Source organism: Emydura macquarii, unplaced genomic scaffold, assembly GCF_026122565.2.
Source record: "Emydura macquarii macquarii isolate MOO-44397 ecotype Brisbane River unplaced genomic scaffold, CSIRO-AGI_Emac_v2 contig_1559, whole genome shotgun sequence".
NCBI lineage: Eukaryota > Metazoa > Chordata > Testudines > Chelidae > Emydura > Emydura macquarii.
In genome coordinates this window covers 248,983-271,166 of record NW_027131696.1, presented here as the reverse complement: position 1 = coordinate 271,166, position 22,184 = coordinate 248,983, and the positions used below count along the sequence as shown (strand labels likewise).

At 40.2% G+C, this 22,184-nt stretch overlaps 1 protein-coding gene and 1 long non-coding RNA gene across 4 annotated transcripts in view; one reads left to right on the top strand and one right to left on the bottom strand.

Moving 5' to 3' along the window:
• Positions 1-19: 19 nt before the first annotated feature.
• The window catches only part of SLC22A3 (solute carrier family 22 member 3), a 43,771-nt gene continuing 21,606 nt past the window's right edge, over positions 20-22,184 (bottom strand). The window contains exons 4-11 of the mRNA XM_067555191.1: positions 19,894-20,062; positions 18,726-18,843; positions 10,503-10,600; positions 10,175-10,389; positions 6,785-6,893; positions 4,519-4,631; positions 2,674-2,773; positions 20-2,032 (exon numbers count right to left, since the gene is read on the bottom strand). Coding sequence (XP_067411292.1) covers positions 1,975-2,032; positions 2,674-2,773; positions 4,519-4,631; positions 6,785-6,893; positions 10,175-10,389; positions 10,503-10,600; positions 18,726-18,843; positions 19,894-20,062 — 980 coding nt within the window. The 3' untranslated portion in view covers positions 20-1,974. The remainder of the gene's footprint in view (positions 2,033-2,673; positions 2,774-4,518; positions 4,632-6,784; positions 6,894-10,174; positions 10,390-10,502; positions 10,601-18,725; positions 18,844-19,893; positions 20,063-22,184) is intronic.
• Positions 5,955-21,177, top strand: LOC137157782 (uncharacterized). Of its 3 annotated transcripts, none has more exons than XR_010921237.1 (2): positions 5,955-6,335; positions 20,859-21,177. It is a non-coding gene; the product is annotated as an uncharacterized lncRNA (long non-coding RNA). The 3 variants fall into 3 exon arrangements; XR_010921236.1 differs by lacking the exon at positions 5,955-6,335 and adding an exon at positions 18,818-18,863; XR_010921235.1 differs by lacking the exon at positions 5,955-6,335 and adding an exon at positions 20,372-20,553.

Below are 22,184 nucleotides of genomic sequence, written 5' to 3'. Positions count from 1 at the left end.
TAAGAGATAATAAGTAGTTTGCTGAAACTAGAATTGGTGACCCAATAGGAGTCACTATGAATTGTGCTTTGTCTAGGTTAGCTAGAAAAAAAATTAAGCAAAAGAATACACTTTGAAGCTATCCAAGGAAGCTTTTCTTTGGGCAAGGAGCTGACACCTAAAATGCCCCAGCAGCAGGACAGAAGGAGGGCCCCCGGAAGCCTGGTTGCTGATTACTCAAAACAAACTCAGACTTTGGGTAACAATGAAGTTTGGGATGCTCTGAACCTACTGCTACAGCATGTGCGTGCTTGAGACCTAATAAAAAAGTAGTTTTAGGTAAAAGCACTCTTTTGTACAATCATTTTTTAGACGGAGGAACTGTGTCCCCACTGATATGTTCTTAATGCTGCCTAAAATAAAACAAATTACCACTGCTTTGGAGTCTAAAAACCCTGGTAACAGCCTGACACTGTATTTCGCAGTGACACTTGGAGTTAGTTTCCCAGACCTGAGGAAGAGCTCTGTGTAAGCTCAAAAGCTTGCCTCTCTCACCAACAGAATTTGGTCCTATAAAAGATATTATCTCACCCACCTTGTCCCTATGATCCACATACATCAAATTTTAAGCTTAGCCATACCTTAAGTTCCGAACAAGGAGTACGCAGGCTTTCCGTTATTTTAAATACTGCCATATATTGTCTACATTTTATTCTGGACAATAAAGAATGCCACTCTCAGCAAAGTACAATTAGAAAGGCCTGAAAAATAAGTTCTCATGTCTAAATTTCTCGATCACATATCAAACAACAACAAAGTGCACCTGCAGCAACTGACCAATACAACACAAACTTCCCTCTGCCACTGAAAATGTCAAGCAATTCTACTTAACACCAATACAATTAAAATTACCTAAAGCTTCCTCTGCAAACCACAGACACCACTGCAGAGCTGAGGGAGCTCTTATATCGAGTTACTTTAAGAAAAATATTAAATAAATTGGAAAGATTAAAATACAAAGTCCAGTAGCAGTTTTGGATAAAGTATGTTTGATCAGGTAATCCTGGACTCTTTTAGTAGAATAAGAACAATTTTCTCTCAGGGGACAGCATCAAAATACAAATGTGTTCTAATTTGGCATTACAAACCATCTAACCAGATATTTTAACAGAGGAGAGGTGCACATTTGGTTCCATTCCTTTAGTCTGTAGTGAGTTTTGCTAAATGTCTTATTGTCATTTGACTATGCGTCAGGGGAAATTCTTAGTGAAAAGTAGCTCTGCTGGTCTTCCACTTCTCATGGACTCCTTCTGTTGCCTATTCCATACATGCATTCATTTTGTTGCTAGCATGGTTCCTATTTTCCTTAAGCTGACATGGCAGTTGGGTGGAATGGGGTAGGAAGAGTTAGGAATTGTTGAGATGTATGATACATACCTCACCAAGTTCCAGTGATGAAGGAAGCACCTTGTATATCAGTTATTCCCCTCTGCTTTCCATCATCAGTGTCATCAGTTTTGCTGGTTCCCTGAGCAATTCCTCTTTTGCTTTTCCTGATTTTTCAGAGGCTTGATCATTTGGTGGGACAAAAAACGACTCTAATTCTGCTCCCCCTCTGAAACCATCTATCTTAAACCACCATTTTCCCAAATTATTGCAATATCAAGGATGAACAAATGACCCAAACATACAAATAAGTAAGAGCTTACTGGATAAGGCAAAGCAGCTGATTTAAGTGGGTATTCTCTAACAAGAATCACATGAATGCTCCCTTCTTGGAAACAACGGACTCAGAAAATAGGTATTTATTCCATAGCTATATAAAAATACAATGATTATTTTGAATGTCTTCATTCATAAAAGAAGTACTTGGGAGGTGTCTCTTATGACACAGCTCAATCCAACCCCTTCTGAAGACTTTAAAGCAGTTATCAGGTGGAAACCAAATTTCCGGTGTGAGAACAGGATGCTTCACTCAGTGCTTTTAGTGAAAGATCATATATAGGAGGTGATATCTTGATGCTTCTTTTTCCTGCCACTTTTACTTTGGAGACTGAAGTAACAGAGGGAAAAAAGAAAAGAGTTATATTTCTAAGCTGTAGCACTGTCCAATTTATTTTCAGTACAAATGTATGATTCCTGCCTCTTTTATTCATCTACTGCAGTAGTCACGATGTGCTGAAATAAGCTCTGAAGACATCATTCAAAACAGTATCCACATTTATATATGGCATTAGCTCCTACTGAATCAAAGGTTTCTATCCTGCAGTCCTTCCTAAGAGAAAATTCTGCCTGAATTCAATTGGGATTTTGTCTAAAGGGCATGTAAATTTGTAAGGGATTTTTCTATCACACTGTTACTATTTACTTCAAGTTGTGTGCACAACTGCTTTGTCTGTTTACAACAAAGGTGCTAGTTGTTTATAGAAAAATTCAGTTTCCCTTTGCATTTATTTTTTTAATCAACCTTCCATTGTAGCATTTAAAAATTCACATTCCCATCAGATCAAATTGCCTCATGGGCATATTTCAGTATTTGACTGAGGTGTTTACTCTGATGCTGCAAAAACAAATTAGTAACGGATTATATGACTTTTGATTTATTACAACTGATGAGATACATACATAACACAAAAACTATGATTGCTCAAAAAGAAATCACATCAATGTAATATTGAAGAAAAGGCAGGGTACCTGGAAAGCTGTTCCACATCCTCCACTGTCTCTGGTAAGGAAATTCCCTTTGTCTCAGGTAAAAGCAGTACCAAGACCCCACAAATAACTGCGAGTATACCTATGATGGGCATTGAGGAAAAAAATTAGAACCAAAATTGTCTTGCCATTTTTCTCATTCTCAGTTTCAGGACAGTTTTGTGGTACAGAATAAGAATAATGTAGGAAGACCTGAAGCTGTTCCCAAAACACTAAGTTAAATCTGAAGGCTTTTTTCTCCCCTGCCTTGCTTCTCATTTGGTCATTTACATTTTTGGAAAGTAGTTGTGAAATGTTATCATGCTGACTGTAAACTCTTTGGGGCAGGGACTGTCTTTTGTTCTGTGTCTGTACAGCACCTAGCACAATGGGGTCTGGTCCATGATGGGGGCTTCTAGGCTTGATGGAAATACAAATAATAATTTTACATCCAGTTACACAATGTAGTTGAGGATCGGGTTTTAAGAGTGCAGCAGAAATTCTGAATATAATAGTGTAAACTGGAACATCTGGACACATCTATGGCTGGAATAATATTAATTTGAAATATAAATTTCTTTTCTTCTGTCTTGTTTGCTTTCTATTTCAAATCCTTTTTATCCACCTCTCTCTTTTTCTATGTTCTGTCTCTCCTACTCTTTCCTCAGCATGTTTCTCTTCAGAAAAATATGATTAGGTTTTCAGACTCAGGATTTTCTACTAAATACTTTGCCCACAGAATTAGCCTGTGTGGAACTCATTATCATAAGATACCACTGAGGCCAAGAATTCATTGGGAATAAAAAAAAAAGAAGCTATTTATATGAATAACAAGAATATCTAGAGTTAGAACAATATAGGCTAACAAATTAAACATGATTTTTGGAAGGATTATAAATTCTCATGCACTGGGGTGCAAACCAACCTGGAAGTCAGCAGAAAAATTCCATGTGATCAGGTTATCCAGCTGCAGGGTTTCTTGCATCTAACCTTGCAGCATCTGGTGCTGATCCCCGTTGGTAGCAGGATACTGGACTACATGGGCTACTGTTCTGAACCAGGTTGGCAATTCCTATGTTCCCGCAACCCACTTACCAAAGCAGACCTTAACTGGCACATTACATGGAAAACACCTTTTTGGCCAGATGCCCAGGTGTTGCTTTGTTGACTTCAACAGAGCCATGCTAACTTACAGCAGCAGAGAATCTGGTCCTTTGTTTATTTGTCTGATGAAAGTTAGTCACATATGAAAACTCTCAAGAAAATGTTAGAAACATGTTGCTGCAAGGGCTCTGTTTTGATAAGTAAACACGTCTTAATGGCTTCTCAGGTGACTTTTCCATGGGATTCAGAGCTTAGACCTTAGGAGGAACAAAACTGCATTGGGAGTCAGCCAGAATGACTCCTGGGGCTCCATGTATGTGGGTCTACAGGCTGATGTAGCCATCATTTAAACAATGCAACACAGCTCTCCTTTGCACTTAGGTCAACTCTGCTGGCCAGTGAGGATGGAGATGATGGATCTGGGGGAAGATAGGTCACTCAATAAAACTCTCCCCCAGAAAAGAAGCCACGTTAGGAAGCAGGTTAAAAACAAGTTGTAATAAAGTGGTCATCAAGGGATTAGCTGGATTATTCATCATATTATGGATGAGAGCCAGGCTTCCACCCCTCCCTTACTTCCAGTTTATTTAGTGGTGTTTTCCTCACTGTGTTTGTTATGTAGCTGAATAAAGCAGCACTTTCCCACACTGCAATACCGTAAGTAAAGTATGTTTCTTATGCACTGAGTAGTCCCTTTACAAAAGAAGTATTCTATCCAAGGTTGTATTTTAAATGATTTCTTACTAAAGATGATTAGAGGTAGCTCCATCCATAGGGCTGCTAACCGGAAGAGAAGAAATGGGGCTATGATACCCCCAAGATCACACAAACTCGAACACAGGGAAACACCAAAGTTTCTGCAAAAGAAAGATATTATTGTTCATTTTGGAATGTAACATCAGGAATGTAACATAGGAGATGCATGTGTTAGGGCCAAAGTTATTTCATAATCAGGATATACAATACACACTTACATAAGCAAACTGGTGCAATGAGTCTAAGTAGTGAACTTATGAGAAAATAGAGGTTTACTGAAAAATAATGTATTGATTATAGAGTGGGGGAAAGAACTGGTGTAAAATTTTAAAAGAATTCCAGCAGCGTTAAGGGCCAGATTCTACCACTGGCATATCAGATTGCTAATTATCCAGTGATCTTCCCTGATGGGGTTGCTGAGATTTCAGAAGCTGCACCTCTGTGAAACACTAAACCTAAACCCCTGCTCACAAAGCCTTCCTGCAGCAGGGGGACCAGATATCCCGATTTTATAGGGACAGTCCTGATAGTTGAGCTTTTGTCTTATATAGTCCTGTCCCGATTTTTCACACTTGCTATCTGGTCACCTTACCTGATGGGCGTGTACAGCCCATGCTGAAGCCCAAGCTGCCATGGCTTCACTGCTATTGCTATCATGCTAACTACATTAAAGCTAACTCAGGTATGTCTACACATGCTACAGTCACACCTCCAGTTGCAGTCTAGACATATTCTTGGTTGATTGGGATTCTAAAATCAGCTTGGTCACAGTCTTCCTGGATAACCTGGGGCAACTTTATTTAAGTTCTCTGTGCTTGTTTTCCCAACTTTAAAATGCTCATATCCAAGCCAACTTAAATTTAATTTTGTAAGTTTGTGAAACATTATCAAATGCTTTACTAAGCTCCAGATATATTGCATCTGTGTTTCCACAGTCATTCACTTTCTTATTATATTGTTAAAAGCTTTTAAATCTGTTGCAATATACCAACGATCTTCCAATCTAATTTCAACATGACAAGTGAGAGTCAGAAACAGACAAAAGAGAAGTGGAGGAGTGACAGAATAAGGATAACAGTTACAAGGTTATCCAGTAACTCAGTAAATCAAGTATCTGTATAGTAGGAATATTTTATATGTAACTGGTTTGATTCACTGAAAATAGGTTAGTTTAACAAGTCTGCTTTATGATTGGGTAAATTTTCTACTACGTTTTATCTTTAGGGGCACTCAAAGTGTATTTGATTAGGGTGGTGGGGCAAGTGCCCACCCCAACCAGGAAAGGGTTAATGAGCGCCTCGGGGCATAATCAAGTCCTACCTGGAACACCTGTGAAGTCTGCTGCACCTGGAGAAGGGTGGTTCCTTAAGAGAGTAAAGCCAAATCCAGAGCTAGAGTGTCAACCCCTTAAATCCATAGAACAGGGAATGCTGACTAGGAAGGCTGCTGAAGAGCCTCTGGATAAGTAGAGGAAATTATCTGCCTTTCTCTTAGCCCAGGATGCTCAGTCTGGGCCCCTCAGACTGCAAAGGGGTTAGAAAAATTCAGCCCTAACTCAAAGAATCCTGACCTATTTGCCTTGCAAAGCATTCCAAGTGGACCTGGACCACTTTGGGGTTACAGGACTGTTATACTTTGCCCTTTTTGTTTGGACTCCTGTCAGGGGAGTGCTGCACTAATCCCCTGCTAGTGGTAGCTGGAAAGACATCTCTTGAGACTCTGTAACAACCCCTGTAGCCGACGGAAGTCACCAGCAACAAAGGGAGGTATCCTTGCCTGCTGTCTCAAAAGGGGGCACTATAGAGGTAAGTCCTCTGACAATTAGCTTGTTTATTTCTTTAACAGGTGTCAATTTAGATGGGGTTAGCTGCATTGCTATACAGGTTTTGGCTTGTCGGATAGAAAATATATTCTTCTGAGAGATGTGTTTCCTTTACAGGTTCTTGATTAAATTGCCTCTTCTGTAATTTTGTCTCCCATGGGACACTATAATACTGCTTTTGCAAATTAACTAGAATGTCCTAAATTATGGAGACACCAGACACACCTCTCTATTTTAGGTGGAGTTGAATTTTGCACTTAAAACGCATACGAAGAATGCCTTTCACAGCTGTTGGGAAGGTACTGCCAAATTAAGCCTGAACATTGGCACTGTTACAAAACCATTTACTATGCAAATGTTTTTAATGCTACCGAAGGCAAGTTCCTTAAATTTAATAGGGATTTCAGCTGTGTATGAAACAACTGCAGTTACCTTAACGTTGTAGGATATAATTCACTGTTCACGAGATACACAATTTCAAAAGCCATGGTGATTCCCAGTCTTCCCAGGGTGGCTACCGAGGTTTTCAACCACAGGATATCTGTTAACAAGGTAAATTTTAAAAGAAAGGTTGGTGAAATGGGTTTTATCATGTCAGCTGGAAGTCAAGGGTCTCGTTCCACTCTCTCTTTCATGGGTTTCACAGTGGTGTAACTCAACTGAGTTCAATGGAATTGATACTGATTTGTATCGGTGTAAGTGAGCAGAAGCAAATATCATGACGAGCCTCTGCCTAAGCCTGGAGGTGCCTACGTTTCTGCTGGGTGGCCATGCGCAAAGCTGCCTAAATCCTGATGCCACCCTGCAGTCAATGAGCTGCTTGGAGACCTCATTCATGCCTCAGTCCCAGCAGGATTCTCAAGATAGGTGTTCCCCTGCCTACCTCATCTGCAGAGCCCAATCTGGTGGATGTGCTCAGAATTTGAGAACCTATGTTTTAGTGAGCAGTTTCTGGCTGTTCTGTAATTCAAAACTGATCAAGGGAAAAGCTTTTCACACGAAACCTAATTAAACTGGGGAATTCATTGCAATGAGAAGTCATTGAGGCTGAGATTCATAAAGGGATTGGACATTTCCATGGCTAATAAGACGATCCAGAGTTATGATTGTTAATAATAGTTAATGCTATCAACAGATTTGGAAGAGATATTGGGTATAAACCATCTCTAATAGAGAGCTGGATGAGATCTGAGGTGGAGGCAAGTTATCCCCATCTGCCCACCACAGGGTTTTTACACTTTTCTCTAAGGCATCTGGTATTGGTCACAGTCAGAGACAGGATAATGGACTAAATGTACATTGGGTCTGCTCCGGTCTGCCAATTTCTGTTTTCCTATTCTGATATCTTTCTCAGAACTACATTCAAAGCCCTGTCAGCAATAGTTATATCAGAGGGACTCTGGGTCAGGTTCAAGGAAGAGTAGAACCAAAACGGCACTGTTGCTGGATATCAATCAGTACCAGCATCTATGCGTGTTCAAGTTGTAGCTACTCATGCTCTGTTGTGTAACCCAGGCAAGTCTGAAGACTCAGAAATCAATTCCAACCCACTGACTCAACAAAGACATGTTGCATAATGCCAAGTGTGGGATAATGAGTGGTAAATGTTATTGCCAAGCTCCTATGATCATACCCAAATTGTGCAATCCTTTGCTTCACGCAGGCTACTGGTCATTATCCGGGTGTGATCTTTTTCCCCCTGCAACATTTTTCTAAATCAAATTGTAATTAGAGCTGAGTCAGAATGACTCCCAAATAGATCTCCCAAAATTTCTCTTGGCCTTATAGAAAAGTCCTCTAGAATTTAATAGAAAATTATAACTTTTCTATAGATTTTTTTTCAACATCCTACAGATTTTATAATAGAAAATTTAATCCTTGCTATGGAATTCTATAAGATGGCTCAAAAAACTCCACAACGGATATCATCTATGAACTTTGGTAAGATTTTAGAGTTATTTCTAAAAAAAAAACCCATCAAATGTTTAGAGATCCCTGTAAATTTCATCCCAATGTAATGATATAGGATCTTTTCCATTAAGTACTCTAAATATTATTTCATGAAAAAGAGAAATGCATTTATTTTCTTTTTGTCTTGAATTTTTTCCCCATAAACAGACATATTTTTGCAGATGGAAAAACTTATTTAATCCCCCAAATCTGTTTTGTTTTTGTGTTTTTTTTTAAAGATGACTTTTTGCCCACAGTGAATTTAGAAAACTCAGAGGGCACACACAAAGGCAATAATAAAAATAATAAAAGGCAATAATAAAAATACCCGATCCATAACAATGCCCATCATTTACACCATAAATTTTCACCCCAGTGTTCTGCAAAGGAGGGTAAGTATCATTTCAAACTGCTTTACAAAGGTGAAATGACTTGCCCTAGGTCATAGAGCAAGACAGTGACAGAGCCAGGACAAAATTCAGATCTCCTGATTCTCAGACCCTTGCCATTACTGCTAGATTTCTTGAAATAACTGAGCTGATGAAACATGTGGTACTGTCTTAAAGTAACTTTTGAATAACGGTTAAAAATGAGGCTAATTGTGGTCAGACTGAACTAACTGAGGAATGTGTTTCTGTGAAGGATCTTTTATTGTACTTCCAAAAACAGCTTCTGTTCCTGAGGTGACAGGTGGTGTCATTTTATAGCTCTTCTCTTGGAATATCTGCCTGCTGGCTGTTGCCCTGTGATATAATTTCTGGAGCTGATACCACTACGGCTAATTAGTATTCACAGCACTGTGGCTTCATTCTGCTGATGACATCCTTAGGGAGGGATGATCCTTTCTAATGGTAATTCAACATCCCGTGTAACTCAGCTCTAAACTATTCTGAAGCAAAGGGTGGGGACTTCACAGTCAGGGTAAGGCTCTCTGTTCTGTGCCTGCCTTTAATGTGCAGCACCTTTGAATGCTTTCCTTGGGATACACAGTTCGCTGTAACAACATACTGGAGAAACATCAGTTTATAGAAAAGAATCTATTGTCACCAGTGCTGAAAAGCCTGCATAGCACACCACAATCACCCTGGTAATGCTTGAAGCAGGGCAAGACTTACTTAAAGGGGAGCCAGATCCTCTACCTCTGGTCTGTCCCCTTTGAACTACCAGCTGGTGATTCCCTTTGTGTATGGGAAACCTAGGGTGGTGTCTAGCCAGCTCTGTGCCACTTACTCCTGGCTCCTGCACCATGGCAGTTATAGGATGGATGAAACGAGGAATGGACAGAGCACACTGCACTTTGGCAAGCTCAGGCCAATGGAATGGACTGTTACGGTTACTAGTGCTGAGAATCTGACTGAAGATTTGCCAAGACTGACCAGCGGGAAATATATCCTTTAAATAGGTTTGTTTCTTCTCATTTGGCGATGGGAAGACAGTTTCCCCAGACTACCAATTCCCTAGCTCCATACCTGTATGATAAATCTCTTCCCAGCTCAGGAGTGAGTGCATTTCCCCCTTCTTTATATTTTGTTCTGCGGCATGCATTATCATTTGCTCAATGTATCACAAAACACTTTTTACCTTGGTTCACAGCTTCGAAAACTTTGTGTGGCCTCCCCCTCTCTACTCTAGGAACTTCACAGATTAAATGGTGGATTCTCTGTAACTTGAAGTTTTTAAATCATGATTTAAGGACTTCAGTAACTCAGCCAGAGATTAGGGGTCTATTACAGGATTGGGGGGGGGGGGGGGAGGGGGTTGTTCTGTGGCCTGCATTGTACAGGAAATCAGACTAGATGATCATGATGGACCCTTTGACCTTAAAGTCTATGAAATAAATCACTGATCTTGGGAAGCTAAGGAAAGAGCTACCTTCTGGTAAGAATGCAGTAATTAAGCATGCTACTCCTGCCACTATGTTGCTTATGGCAAATGGAAGGCGTCGGCCAATTCGATCGATTGTCAGTAAAATCAAGAGAGCTGCAGGCAATTCCACAGCTCCTGAGATGAAAAAATCTAGGTAGAGGTTTCCTCCTATAATTCCCAGGCGCATGACAAGGCCTTGGTAAATCAGAGCACTTGTAAACCTAAACAAAAAACAATGAGACAAACACAGATTATTCTAGGCAGCTGACTTGAATTTCAGGTTTGAGAGAATATTGAAAAAATATGACTAAAACCCAACAAAATGAGGACTTACCAGGCATACATTAGAATCAATGTGTATTTTCTCATCTGAGGAGTTCTAACCAGATCGAGAATTGATGGATTACTAACCTCTTCATCTGTAACCGTGATCTAAAGAAAAGCAAGCATCCAAATCAGCAGATCATAGGTGGGAACACAGGCCACCACAGCTGAGCTAGTACAGCAAATATGGGAGAGGGCACGTAATTTAATACAAATGCTGAGGGATTTCCAGCGCCTTAATCTTTTGTAATGACAATGTACATGCCAGAAAAAATACAGCTTGACTTCCACATCCTACTGAGTTTTCAGAAGGAAAAAACATATTTTTACTTGAAACTGAGAAGTTGACTTAGAGGTCCCTGGGAGGCAATAAATGGAAAAGCAGCCTTTTTACAGCTGCTTTTCAGAGCAGAATTGTACTTTAAGGGCAACTGAGAGAAGGAACTCAACTGTGAGTTTATGCCCCACAGGCAGCCAATGAAATTTTAATGGGTGATAAGTAAAACAAAGAGGTGGGTATGCAGAGGAGTAAGAAATGGAGAGAGCAAATAACAATGGCCTTGAGAGTGTTTTTGATACTACAACTGAGTACCAGGAAGAAAAGTACGATAAGAAGTCACTGTCAAGAAGCGAGGCCAGGGTGGAAAAAGAAGGCCCAGAACAGAGGGCAGACAATCTTTCTCAGGCCTGATTCAGCAAAATATTTAAACGTGTCTAATGAAGCAGAAGTCAATGGGACTTCAAAATGTGCTTATAGATAAGAACGTGCACAAGCATTTTGCTGAATTAGGCCTTTTCCTGAAAAATCTAAAAATGCTTTAGAAATATGGCAAACCCCTTCCCCCCACCGCACAGACTAAGAGGAAAGTATCATTATCTCCACTTTACAAATAAGTAAAATTAGGATTAGAAAACATACATGATTTAGGGCTTGTCTACACAAACAATTAGTCCATGGCAAACTGGGGTGTCAATCTACCCCAGAGTTTAACTGTGCGCACCCTGCTGACACATGTTAGCAGTTCGTTAATGCACTTTGAGCTACACCCATTTCTTAAAGGATTAGATCAAAGCTTTCTCACCAACGGTTAATGTGCATCAGCAAGGTGCACCTGAACTCTTAGACCACAACAGGCCAGTGCAGGTAGATTCATATTCCGGTTTGCTGTGGTCTAATTGTTCATGTAGATGAGCCCTTAGCCAAGGTAATACAACAAATCAGCAACAGAATCAGGATTAGAATCCAGGAGTCTTCATTTTCAAAGCAGTGCAAGGGATTTAGTCCCACATATTTAGTGGAAGATGTGTGGCAAAATCCTCTGTGTTGCTTTGAAAACTGCAATTCCTGACTCTGTGTCCCTGCTCCCTTGTTCTAACCACTAGACAGATATTGTTACCTCTCTACAGGTGGGCAGGGCCGGATTTACAGTTTACGCACCCCTATGCACAGCATCTACAACACACACACACCCCCGCCTACAGCTGATCTTTGTGTTTTCCATGGGAGGAGGGACAGGGGAGAGAGGGGCTGGAGGGGCCAGCTATGCGCAGGGGTGAGGGAGAGGGGCTGGAGCGATGGGCTCGGCCAGCTCCAGGGGAGGGGGGAGAATATGCTCACCTCTGGGTTCTGGCTTCCAGCCTGGCCAGTGGGCAGGGCCTCAGGGAAAGAGGGACATGGAACCAGACAGAAAAAAGAGAATTGATAAGATGATGTGATTGTGGAAAGAGGAAGGAGGACTCCCTTTCTCCCATCTGTGCTGTGAAGTCAATGGAAATTACTTTGTGTTGTGGAAGGAGAACAGGGTCACAGGGAATGTAGAGACAAAGACCATGCTGATTGGTGATGACAACAGTAAACTAGGTCAAAAGCATAGCCCAGTGATCTGATTGTAGTTCAGCCAAGGCTGTACACATTAATTTTATTTTGTATTTATTGCTCATGTCATAAGATATTATCTAAACTTTTCAGTGAGATAAACAGCCTTTGAATGGACTTTAAACATTTCCTGTAGCAAAAGAGTGTCCCAGAATACTGGAAGTGTTCGTGAAACCCCAGTCTGCCCCAGGTTCTCTTCCATTCCTTCTCATCATTGACAGGAACCCTCCTCTCCCATCTTTACAGCTACTTTGTTCTCTGTAACAAAAAGACCCTGTCTACACTTGCCTCCGAGATTCAGCGGCAGTCAACGGGAGTTACGCAAGCTACGCAAAAAACTTGCGTGACTCCCGTCGACTTCTCTGCTCCTCTTCTGCGCACCATCTTCACTGCACTGCACCACTTGCAAAGGTGGTCTTAGTAGGTCGATATCTGGATTGACTGAGTGGGTCTTCACTGACTGCTCAGTCGATCCAGAGAAATCGATCTGACGGCGACGACTTTGCAGCCGTCAGTGTAGCCGTAGCCAAGGTTAGCAGTTTTCTCAAAGTTGCTTCCACTGTTTACACGCCAGGTCCATTTTTTTTAATCCTATGTTCGGTCTGTCGGGCATTCATTTACATTCCAGGTCAGAATCTGGAATGTAAATGAATGCTGTTTCTTGGCATTTATTATGGACACACTCATGAAGAGTGATAAAGCTGCCATAATTTTGTTTATAAGAATAGGTTGGCAGTGACCGGCATGTGAATCTTGTGCAAATATGGTATTAATTTTCCCATGCAAAGATAAATCAAGCAGTCTAAACATGATTTTGTGTCTGTCACAAGTGTCACTAACACTAGTTGGAAAAAATGTTTCAGTGTGATTTATGGGCTGGGGAAAAAGGACATTAAAATCATTGCAAAAAACTTTAACTCTTTTAGAGTCAAATCTTGACCTAATTGAAATCAATGAACGTTTTCCCATTAACTTCATTGCAGCCAGAATTTCAGCCTTAGTGCCCAAAGACATGTTATAACCGAACCCCCTGAACAGCAAGATTTTGTATAAAACGATGTATTTAATCAAATCCTATCTCATTGTTTCTACAATGGTTTTAAAAATTCCAGTAAAGGTTGTGCACTTCACAAGCTTTGGTACTAATCCAGCCAACTTCATGCACTGTGATAGTCTCCAGTTCAACAGCCCATTCCTATTCAGCACAGCACCAAGCCTGACAAACTATTGAAGTCAGTGGGACTTCAATACACTTAAGTCCAGTGTTGAATTACAGCCGCAGCATATAAATTATGCATGTATGTAAGTCTTTGCAGCATCAGGGCCTTAATAATAAATCATGAGAAAAATCTTCTGTGCATGTTCAGAGAGTGATTTTCAAAGTTTTACATTTCTGTCTGCTCAACATCAGTTGTCACCAGAACACTCCAAGTCATTTCTCCTCAGAGAGGACAATTTCCAGATCAAATCTCAACTTTCTATCCCAGCCACTTTAATGCAAGAGATCTCTTTTTAAAGAGACAAGATTTTGTTTCTATAATGGAAAAAATATTTGTTCTTCTCACCTATCACTTAAAAAATAGATGAAGTGGTTTAGCTCAAATGTTCACAAAACATTCACCCTTGGGCAGACACCAACCATGAAAAATTTCAGCTTGAAAAATGAAATGTGGGGGAAATTATGCAAAACTGAGAACAAGGGGTTACACTGGAAACAACATTTAATAAATTATGACCAGTCCCCTACTGTAACAATGCCGTAGTGAAAAATACTGAACAAAACTCTATCTTGATGGTTAGGTACTGGCCTGGGATGTGGGACACTCAGATTCGAGTCCCTGCTGTGTGTGATTTAGAGTAGAGGTTTTTCATTCTCACATCATTCTGAATTAGGCAGGTGTCCCAGGTCAGTACCCTAGCCCCCCCCCCCTCTCTCTCTCTCTCTCTCTCTCTCTCTCTCACACACACACACACACACACACACACACTTTCCCTAATCAAAAAGCTCAGATTTCAATACAATTATGTTTTTGAGAAAACATATGAAAGGCTTTTGTCTTGTTCCAGTGTGGAATGAAACCAAAATTTCTGAGCCTTGAATGGTGCTGTGAAACAAGTGTCCTCCAGTCAGCTCTACTTATCAACACGGTGTCTGAGTGCCAATAAAAGCTGTGATTTTCTGGGCACCTAATCCTTTCAGGCTCTCTTGAAAATCTTAGTGAAAGTTCATGCACGTCATGATGGATTCTCTCTCTTTCTGTCCGCACACTAACAGTTTTGTCTGTAAAGCTAGAGATAATTATCTGGAAGAGAATTCTGATGTGAGTAAAAATGAGAAATGCACTTGACCCCCTATTAACACTCTTCCTGAAACATCACTCTCTGCTGGGCACAGCACCAGGAATGACAAAATTTGTATATCAAAAAGAACACAGGCACAGATCCAAAGTGTAGCTCAGATATTACTGTAGGTTAAGCAGTTGCAGCTGTGAACTGGGGTCATGACTCTGAATATTTCTTTAAAATGTCAGATGAGGTCTTAATAAAGTTGGTGGGAAAAGATATAAATCTCTACATTCTACAGCCTAGGTTTTTAAAATACTGAGCTGTAGAAAGGAGAGGTTAATGGGAGAATATGAACAGTTTACTAACTTCTGTCTCACTCATGTGTCTTTACACTTTATTTTTCTCTTAACCATTTCAGTTTACACTCCTCTAACTGCAGAAGATGCTATTTCAATCTGGCTGACTTCCCCCACTCAGTCATTTTGGCTTGCATAACAGAAATGATTTACTAATTTCTGGCCTACCCTTTCACTGGTAATCAAACCTCTTCTGTCACATTGCTTTACTTATCTACCGCCATCATGTTTTCTAATTATATTCTATTGGCCAAGTAAATGAGTGGCCCAATATGTTACCTATTTCCACACACAAAATGTCATTAATGTAAGGTTGCACCTATGATTAAAACAACACTCACAAAAACTTCATAACAAGAACATGATGACAATTGCACAAAACTATGCATTAAAAAGCATGGAAATGACTAGTTAAAGAAATATATATGAATCTTTCATCATACCCATACCTGCTATGTATATCTTTGACTCTGTAAAACATATAATTAATGATATATCTATGTGTTAAAATAGTTTGTAACGGTGTCAGATAGGTCAGAGTTTAGCTCGTTTGTGAAATGTGTCAGGTGAACTCTTACATGTCAAAATGATCATTAACTGAATGTACGAATTATATGGATAAAGGAATGTTTACATACCTAAATTTCTATGCTTTTCCATACCATTTTTTATTGCAAAGGAGTATGCAATTTGTATGAGGTTGTATTTATCATAGGAACAACCATGAGTAACTGAAGCTGGTGTGCTTTGTGGCTGATTCAAGGAAATTTCTTCTTACAGTGTAAATAAAATCATGCAGATTTGTGCAAAGTTATACAGTTTTGTGGAAGAAGAGCAGTAACTTGAAGAGATAAATACCTAGCTTCTGTAAAAGGTGGGTGAGGTAATATCTTTTATTGAACCACTTCTGTTGGTGAGAGAGACAAGGTTTCAAGTTTACAGAGAGCTGAAGAAGAGCTCTGTGTAAGATCAAAAGCTTGTCTCTCTCCCAATCAGAAGTTGGCCCAATAAAATATATTACCTCACTCACCTTGTTTCTCTAAATACTGGGACCAGCATGGCTACAACCACACTGCATAATCTTCTGTACTTGAGTGTCAGCCAGAGTTGCTCACTCAGGCCATGTCTATACTGATGGCGGCAAATTTGCCGCCACCAGATCGATCTTTCTGAAACGATTGAGCAGTCAGTGTAGACTTACTCAATCGATCAGGAAGTCGACGCTACCCCTCAAGTAGCGTAGCGCTACGTCCCCATTGGCACAGTGCAGTGTAGACAGCACGCAGAAGGGAAGCAGAGCAGTCGACATGAGTTACGCAAGCTACTCTGTGTAGTTTTCATAACTCCCTTTGACTGCCGCCGAATCTCCGGGTAAGTGTAGACCAGCCCTCAGATATTGGAGAGTCGGCAGCACTTTGTCTGACAACCTGGGATAGGTTCCAGGTCCTTTTAGACTGTTGAAGGACCATGGGAAAGAAATATGGAAAATTTTCAATACCTACTTCAAGCAGGGCAGGTTGCAGGCTTCCCATAGGGAAGCATATGTGCGACCACTGCTCAAGAAACCGTCACTTGAAGTTGACCACATGGGTAGTTATTACCAGACAGATACTCTTTCACCTTTGGTGTAGATAATTGAAACATTTGTTTCAAGACCACTCTAAGTATCTAACTGACTCTGATCTTGACTTTTGTCAATCTGGGTACACCACAGAGACTGTGTTGGTAGATGATCTCCTGGTGATGGATGAAGATCAGGTGTCCAAGCTAATGTGTAAGTTAGATCCATCAGTAGCCTTCAATACCGTTGATCATGAGGTGCTGTTGACTCATCTTTTGGCCCCATCAATGGATGGGGTTGCTCTCAGGTGTTTCATGTCATGCTGAGCATTCCCACGGGATGGTGGTGGGTATTTGCCCCTTCAGCCTGAAGGCAGTGCCATGTGGGCTTCCACAGGGTTTCATCTTTCACCTCTTTTATTTAACATCAGTATAGGGCTGTTGAGAGTGTAAATGAGACACAGGTTGGGATGTCTTCAGTAAGATGATGACATGCAGCTGTCTGACTCCAAAGCCCTGATTGCCTTAATTGCATGTGGATGAGGGCAAACTGGCCAGGACTCAATCTGGATAAGACTTGAGATTACGTTAGTTGGTCATGGGAAGCAGCTGGAAGGTGTAGTGAGGAGGGTGTGTGTCTGACTCTTATTGTTGTTTGGTTTCTCAATCTAGGGCTTGGTTGAATCCCAGCTGCTTTTAGTTGGTCAGTTATTGGCAATGACCAGAAAGGCTTTTTCTCATTCATATAGGGATGTATTTCAAAAGTGGATGAAATTATGCTTGTAGAGCATTCATTGGAGTATACAAACCAAAGATATTTATCATCATTGTGATCATATCTATATGTCCTACAGCAAATTATCTTATGAGCTTCTCATGTTTGATTAATGGGCAATAACCAGTTTTTCAAACGCATTTGTGAAAAATTGAAAATAATCAATGCAGAGATTATGTTTTAGTGTAGTGGAAAATGAGGGTCAATGTAGTATATTGTAGTACTGTCTCTTTAAAATTAGTCTTGTACATTGGGAGGCCCTCTGGTGATTACACAAGGTCTCTGATATGAAGCAGAGACACTCAAGTCTACATGCTCAGAGTCTGTAGGAACCATCTTATTATGTAAGTAGGACCTATTAGAAGGTCCTACTTTAAACTTTATATCTCTGGTGCCACTTTGGGTTCCTGAAATACAGGGGCTGCAGCATACCCACAAGGAAGATATTTTCAGCTGCCTGACCATGATAGGAAGCACAACAGTCAGTGTACAAGCTTCATTAAAAAAAAAAAAGTCACTGACAGAAAACCTCCCAGTCTGGTGAAAAGAGAGAAGCAATTTTGTAACTTCAAACCCATGAATCATACACAAAATCTGCCCTCTAACCCATCTGTGGGATATTGTGAAACCTTTACCAAAGTAGTTCAAATCTGAGAACTTCTGCATTACTTGCAAATAAAAACCAGCTTGTTTTGTATCCACAATAGTTTTGTATGGTTCTGGCTGACAAGTCTGAGATTCTCAAGGTTTATTTTGTCTTGTTCAATGTGGTGGTTAATGCTTGATTGTAGGGAGGTGGGAGAAGGAAAATCCTGGTTTCAGAGGAAAATTAAAGCAACAAATATGCATGCTGCTCAGTGGGCATTTCTTACAAACAATTTTTTTTACCAGTAAAAAATGAATCATTCCTTTAAAAAGTTTTAGTATGTTTAGTGGTTGGTAGCCAGCAGTCATCTAGGGATTTTCTCCAGTGATGCTAATGATTTAAAACACTTCTTCTAAGGCAAATCTTGGGGTTCTGAAGCCTGCTATTTAAGTTCCAAGCCTGGCTTGTAGACAATGCCTGTCTAAATCTAAAGCTACTATGAAATACAGTGGTCCCTAGTAATTTAAGATGTCTGGTATGAGATATTTATTATGAATTTTACATCAGTCAGTATTCTCATTTCCTATAACTTCTTGAAAATGTTCTCATTTCAATCTGTGTCCTTCAATAAACCTACTTCTTCCTTCTCAAGGAAACAAAAAGTGAGTCAGACAATCTGTTCATGATGTTGTACTGCAAATTTCTTCTAAACCAAACACAGAATATATTCTAACAGAATTGAAAGGCCAATGGTTAAAGGTCAAACAAAACTGGAACAAACATATGGTAAGTACCTCAGAGTAATGTGGAGAGAGACATTTCCCATTGTGCTTGGCAATGGTGTGCATAATTTTTAAAGCCTTTTTTCCTTTTTTGCGTGTCAATAGCCAGCGTGGAGATTCAGGAACTGCCCTGTAAAAGCACAGAGGGAGGTAAGGATTTTGCTTAATAGTGAGCTTAGAAAACAATGGGAATCATCACCTGCATTTACACCTAATGCAGTGATTTCTCAGACTCCCAACAACCCACCTCCCCAAGCAGCCTTTGGCTTGACTCTCAAAATACTTCATTCCATGGACAACTAGGAAGGTCCATGGACCACAGCTTGAGAATTAGTATAATGTCTACAGTTCATATGCAACATTCAGTCAATTAAAAAACAACTGATTATGGCTTAAATTTATCTTTTTTATTCAAATATTTATTAGGTCTTGCTCAACTTTATTGAAAGCTTCCTAAGGCCCAGAAGCTGGGTGACATAAGGGATTGGTCACAGGACATGTAACCTTTTGCCTCTACATTGGAGGTCTTAATCTAGTTCAGATCAAATGGTTGTTTGATGACCTATGTGAAACAACTTGTTGACCCTAGCCTAGTTCTTAGCGTATGGCCATATGCACTGCAGTTGTAGCTGTGTCAGTTCCAGGATATTAGAGAGACAAGGTGGGTGATATAATACCTTGTATTGGACCAATTTCTACTGGTGAGAGAGACAAGCTTTTAAGCCACACAGAGCTCTTCTTCAGACCTCTAGACTTCTTCAGCTTGTCTCTCTCACCAACAGAAGTTGGTCTAGTAAAGGATATTACCTCACCCACCTTGTCTCTGTAATTCTTAGCAGACAGTTAAGCATGGAATTGGGTGACTGTAGGCTTTGGATTTAGTCCCAGCTCTGTGACCAGCTTGTCGTACTAACTTCAGCAAATCACTTACTGACTCAGTTTTTTTTAACTGCAAGCAAAGAAGAATAATTACCCATCTTTGTGAAGTGCTTTGAGAGTTTTAGATGAAAACCACTAACTCTATAAGCGCAAAGTTTTATTAAAACTCACCACCTGGTAAAATGCATCCAAAAGTAATTTCTGGAACGTTCAGGGAAACCCTCTTTTTAGGAATTCTGTTATCTAGACCCGAATACAAAGTAGTAGCCTACAGAGATTAAAATGAACACATCAACATTACCAGTAATACAGCAGGAAAAGGAAATTGGGGAGTGTTATGGCCAGCTGAATCCCCTGCCATGTTGGAATCAGGTAAGCAATCCCAGGAAGAATCATGATTCCAATGCTGAAGAACATCTGTATCACAATTCCAACAATCCTTCGCTGATCTGAGCCAACTATCTCTGTCACTGAAGAGAGGAAAAGAACAGAATACGTTAAACAGAAACAAACCCTAAGCATGTTAAAAAAATTAGGTTTGCAATGTTGGATCATGGTTATGCTGCGAGTTCTGCCTTGGATTACAACTGATGGTGCCCTTTTTTCTAAAATAATATGTAACCCCTGTGCCTAATAGGGAGATATTAGAGAGGAAAAGTGGGGAGGAATGAGTTGTCTGGGTCACTGTTGCTAAGCCAATGAACAATTAGCATTTTATGCTCAGAAGTTTTTGGAACTGGGTGCTGTTGTTTGGGGTGTGCTCAATAGGCTCTCTGTAGCTGGCCTTAGACTCCCTTGAGGGCAAGTAGTTAGGGCAGCTGCTTTACAAAAGACATGTGACCTACATGGGTTGGGAGAAGCTCAGGCACATGAGCAGGAAGCAGGCTGGTTTCTCCTAACTCTGAAGCATTTTGTAGCAGGCTATACTATTAACTCTTCAACACAGGGAAGCACTGCCAGTGTGAGTTTTCCTTCACTATTTCTTCTTTCTCTAACTATCTTCCTTCATTTTAATTGTATACATGGAACGTTATTTGATTTTTAGCCAAAATGTTTTACTTAAATTGTCTTAACCAATATGGGCCACAAACTCTCTTAGTTAAATGTGATGTTGGAGAAAAAGTCAGTTCTATTTGGCTATTCTCAGTTTTGTGTTTTTCATTTATATTCTAAATGCTGACTGGTTGATTAATTAGTTGGTTGACTAGCTAAATGAGTGATTCCACAGACCAGCAGAGAAGGACAAAGAGCCTTTGTTGGTTTCAGATGGAGATTTCTGCAAACAAGAGGAGGGAAGATATTATTGCAGTGGTTCTGACTCAGCAGACTGTTTAGAGTTCATGAACAAAGACTCTGAGACTGAAGAGAACTCAACCTATGCTTTGGAACTCTGAATTACTTCTCACTGTTTGTGGGGACTAACCTGTTTAGATTTAAGTAGGTTTTTTTGTTTCTATTTATGTATAACTGTGAAGATAATATATATGGATTACGAAATAACCTTGTTATGTAGTAGAAATTACGCTATTATTATTATGTTTCTTTATCATTATAAGAGTTTATAAAGTTGGAACTTAAGAGTTAAGTTAATTCCTTTCGTTCTTTTTTTGGACTTGATTGTGAAGAGGTCGACCTTGCGCAATTTTTGCTGAAAATCCTCAATGTCTGAATTCTGGGTTTCCATGTGCTTTTCTATAGGAATTGTGTTTAAGCATGGGCAGTGGGCAAACTGGGCGGGTCTGTAAGGGAAGAGTGAGGCATTCCTGGCCTCCACTAGTTTTGGGGCCACATGTTACATAAGTGTGATTAACCCCTAATCCTCCCTGCTAGGGTCACAGTGAAGTCTTCATTGGCAGACAAAGAAAAACACATTAATGTCAACAGAGAGGATGGTGATGAAGCATGTGCCTTGTGATCGTATATAAAGGCAACCTGGATTATATATATAGTCGTTGGCCAATAACTACACCAATGGGCCAATGAGCTCAGGTCAGCAGTTTATCTAGGAGAAGGAAAACTCTGAAGACAAACCCTGAACCACTGTCAGCAGCCATGCTTGTGGCATCTATTGCACCAGTGCAGCAGCAGCTGCTTGGGCAAGAGAGTGGAAAAGGCTCTGCACAAACTTTTCTCACTTAAATCCATTCATAGTGTTGTCAGCTAACTCATTCCACTCATTTAATCCAATTTTGCAAATACAAGATTGGATTAGCTTCTTGTGTGAGAAGCCATAAAAACAAATATACCCAGAACGTAAGTCAGTACTAGCTGAACACTCATCTGTTGATACAATGGGAGAATCCATCTCATCTATGTTTAAGCATTAGGAGAGTGAGGGTGAAGTAAACTTTAGCCTTCCCAAAGGCTACAGATGCAGGGGAACTTGTGTCACAGGTGATTGGAAGCTCCTTAACATCAAGGCACTGAGACTCGATCTGTACACCTTAAACATCTAAAGTCTTGTCCCAGTAAAAACTGGGTTCAGTGTAAAATCTAAAATTCTTTGGGGACAGCCTCTTCTTTGATTATTCCAAAGTATTGGGTCAATAATTTGAAGGGTATATCTCCAGGACATTACAGGAAATATCCTGT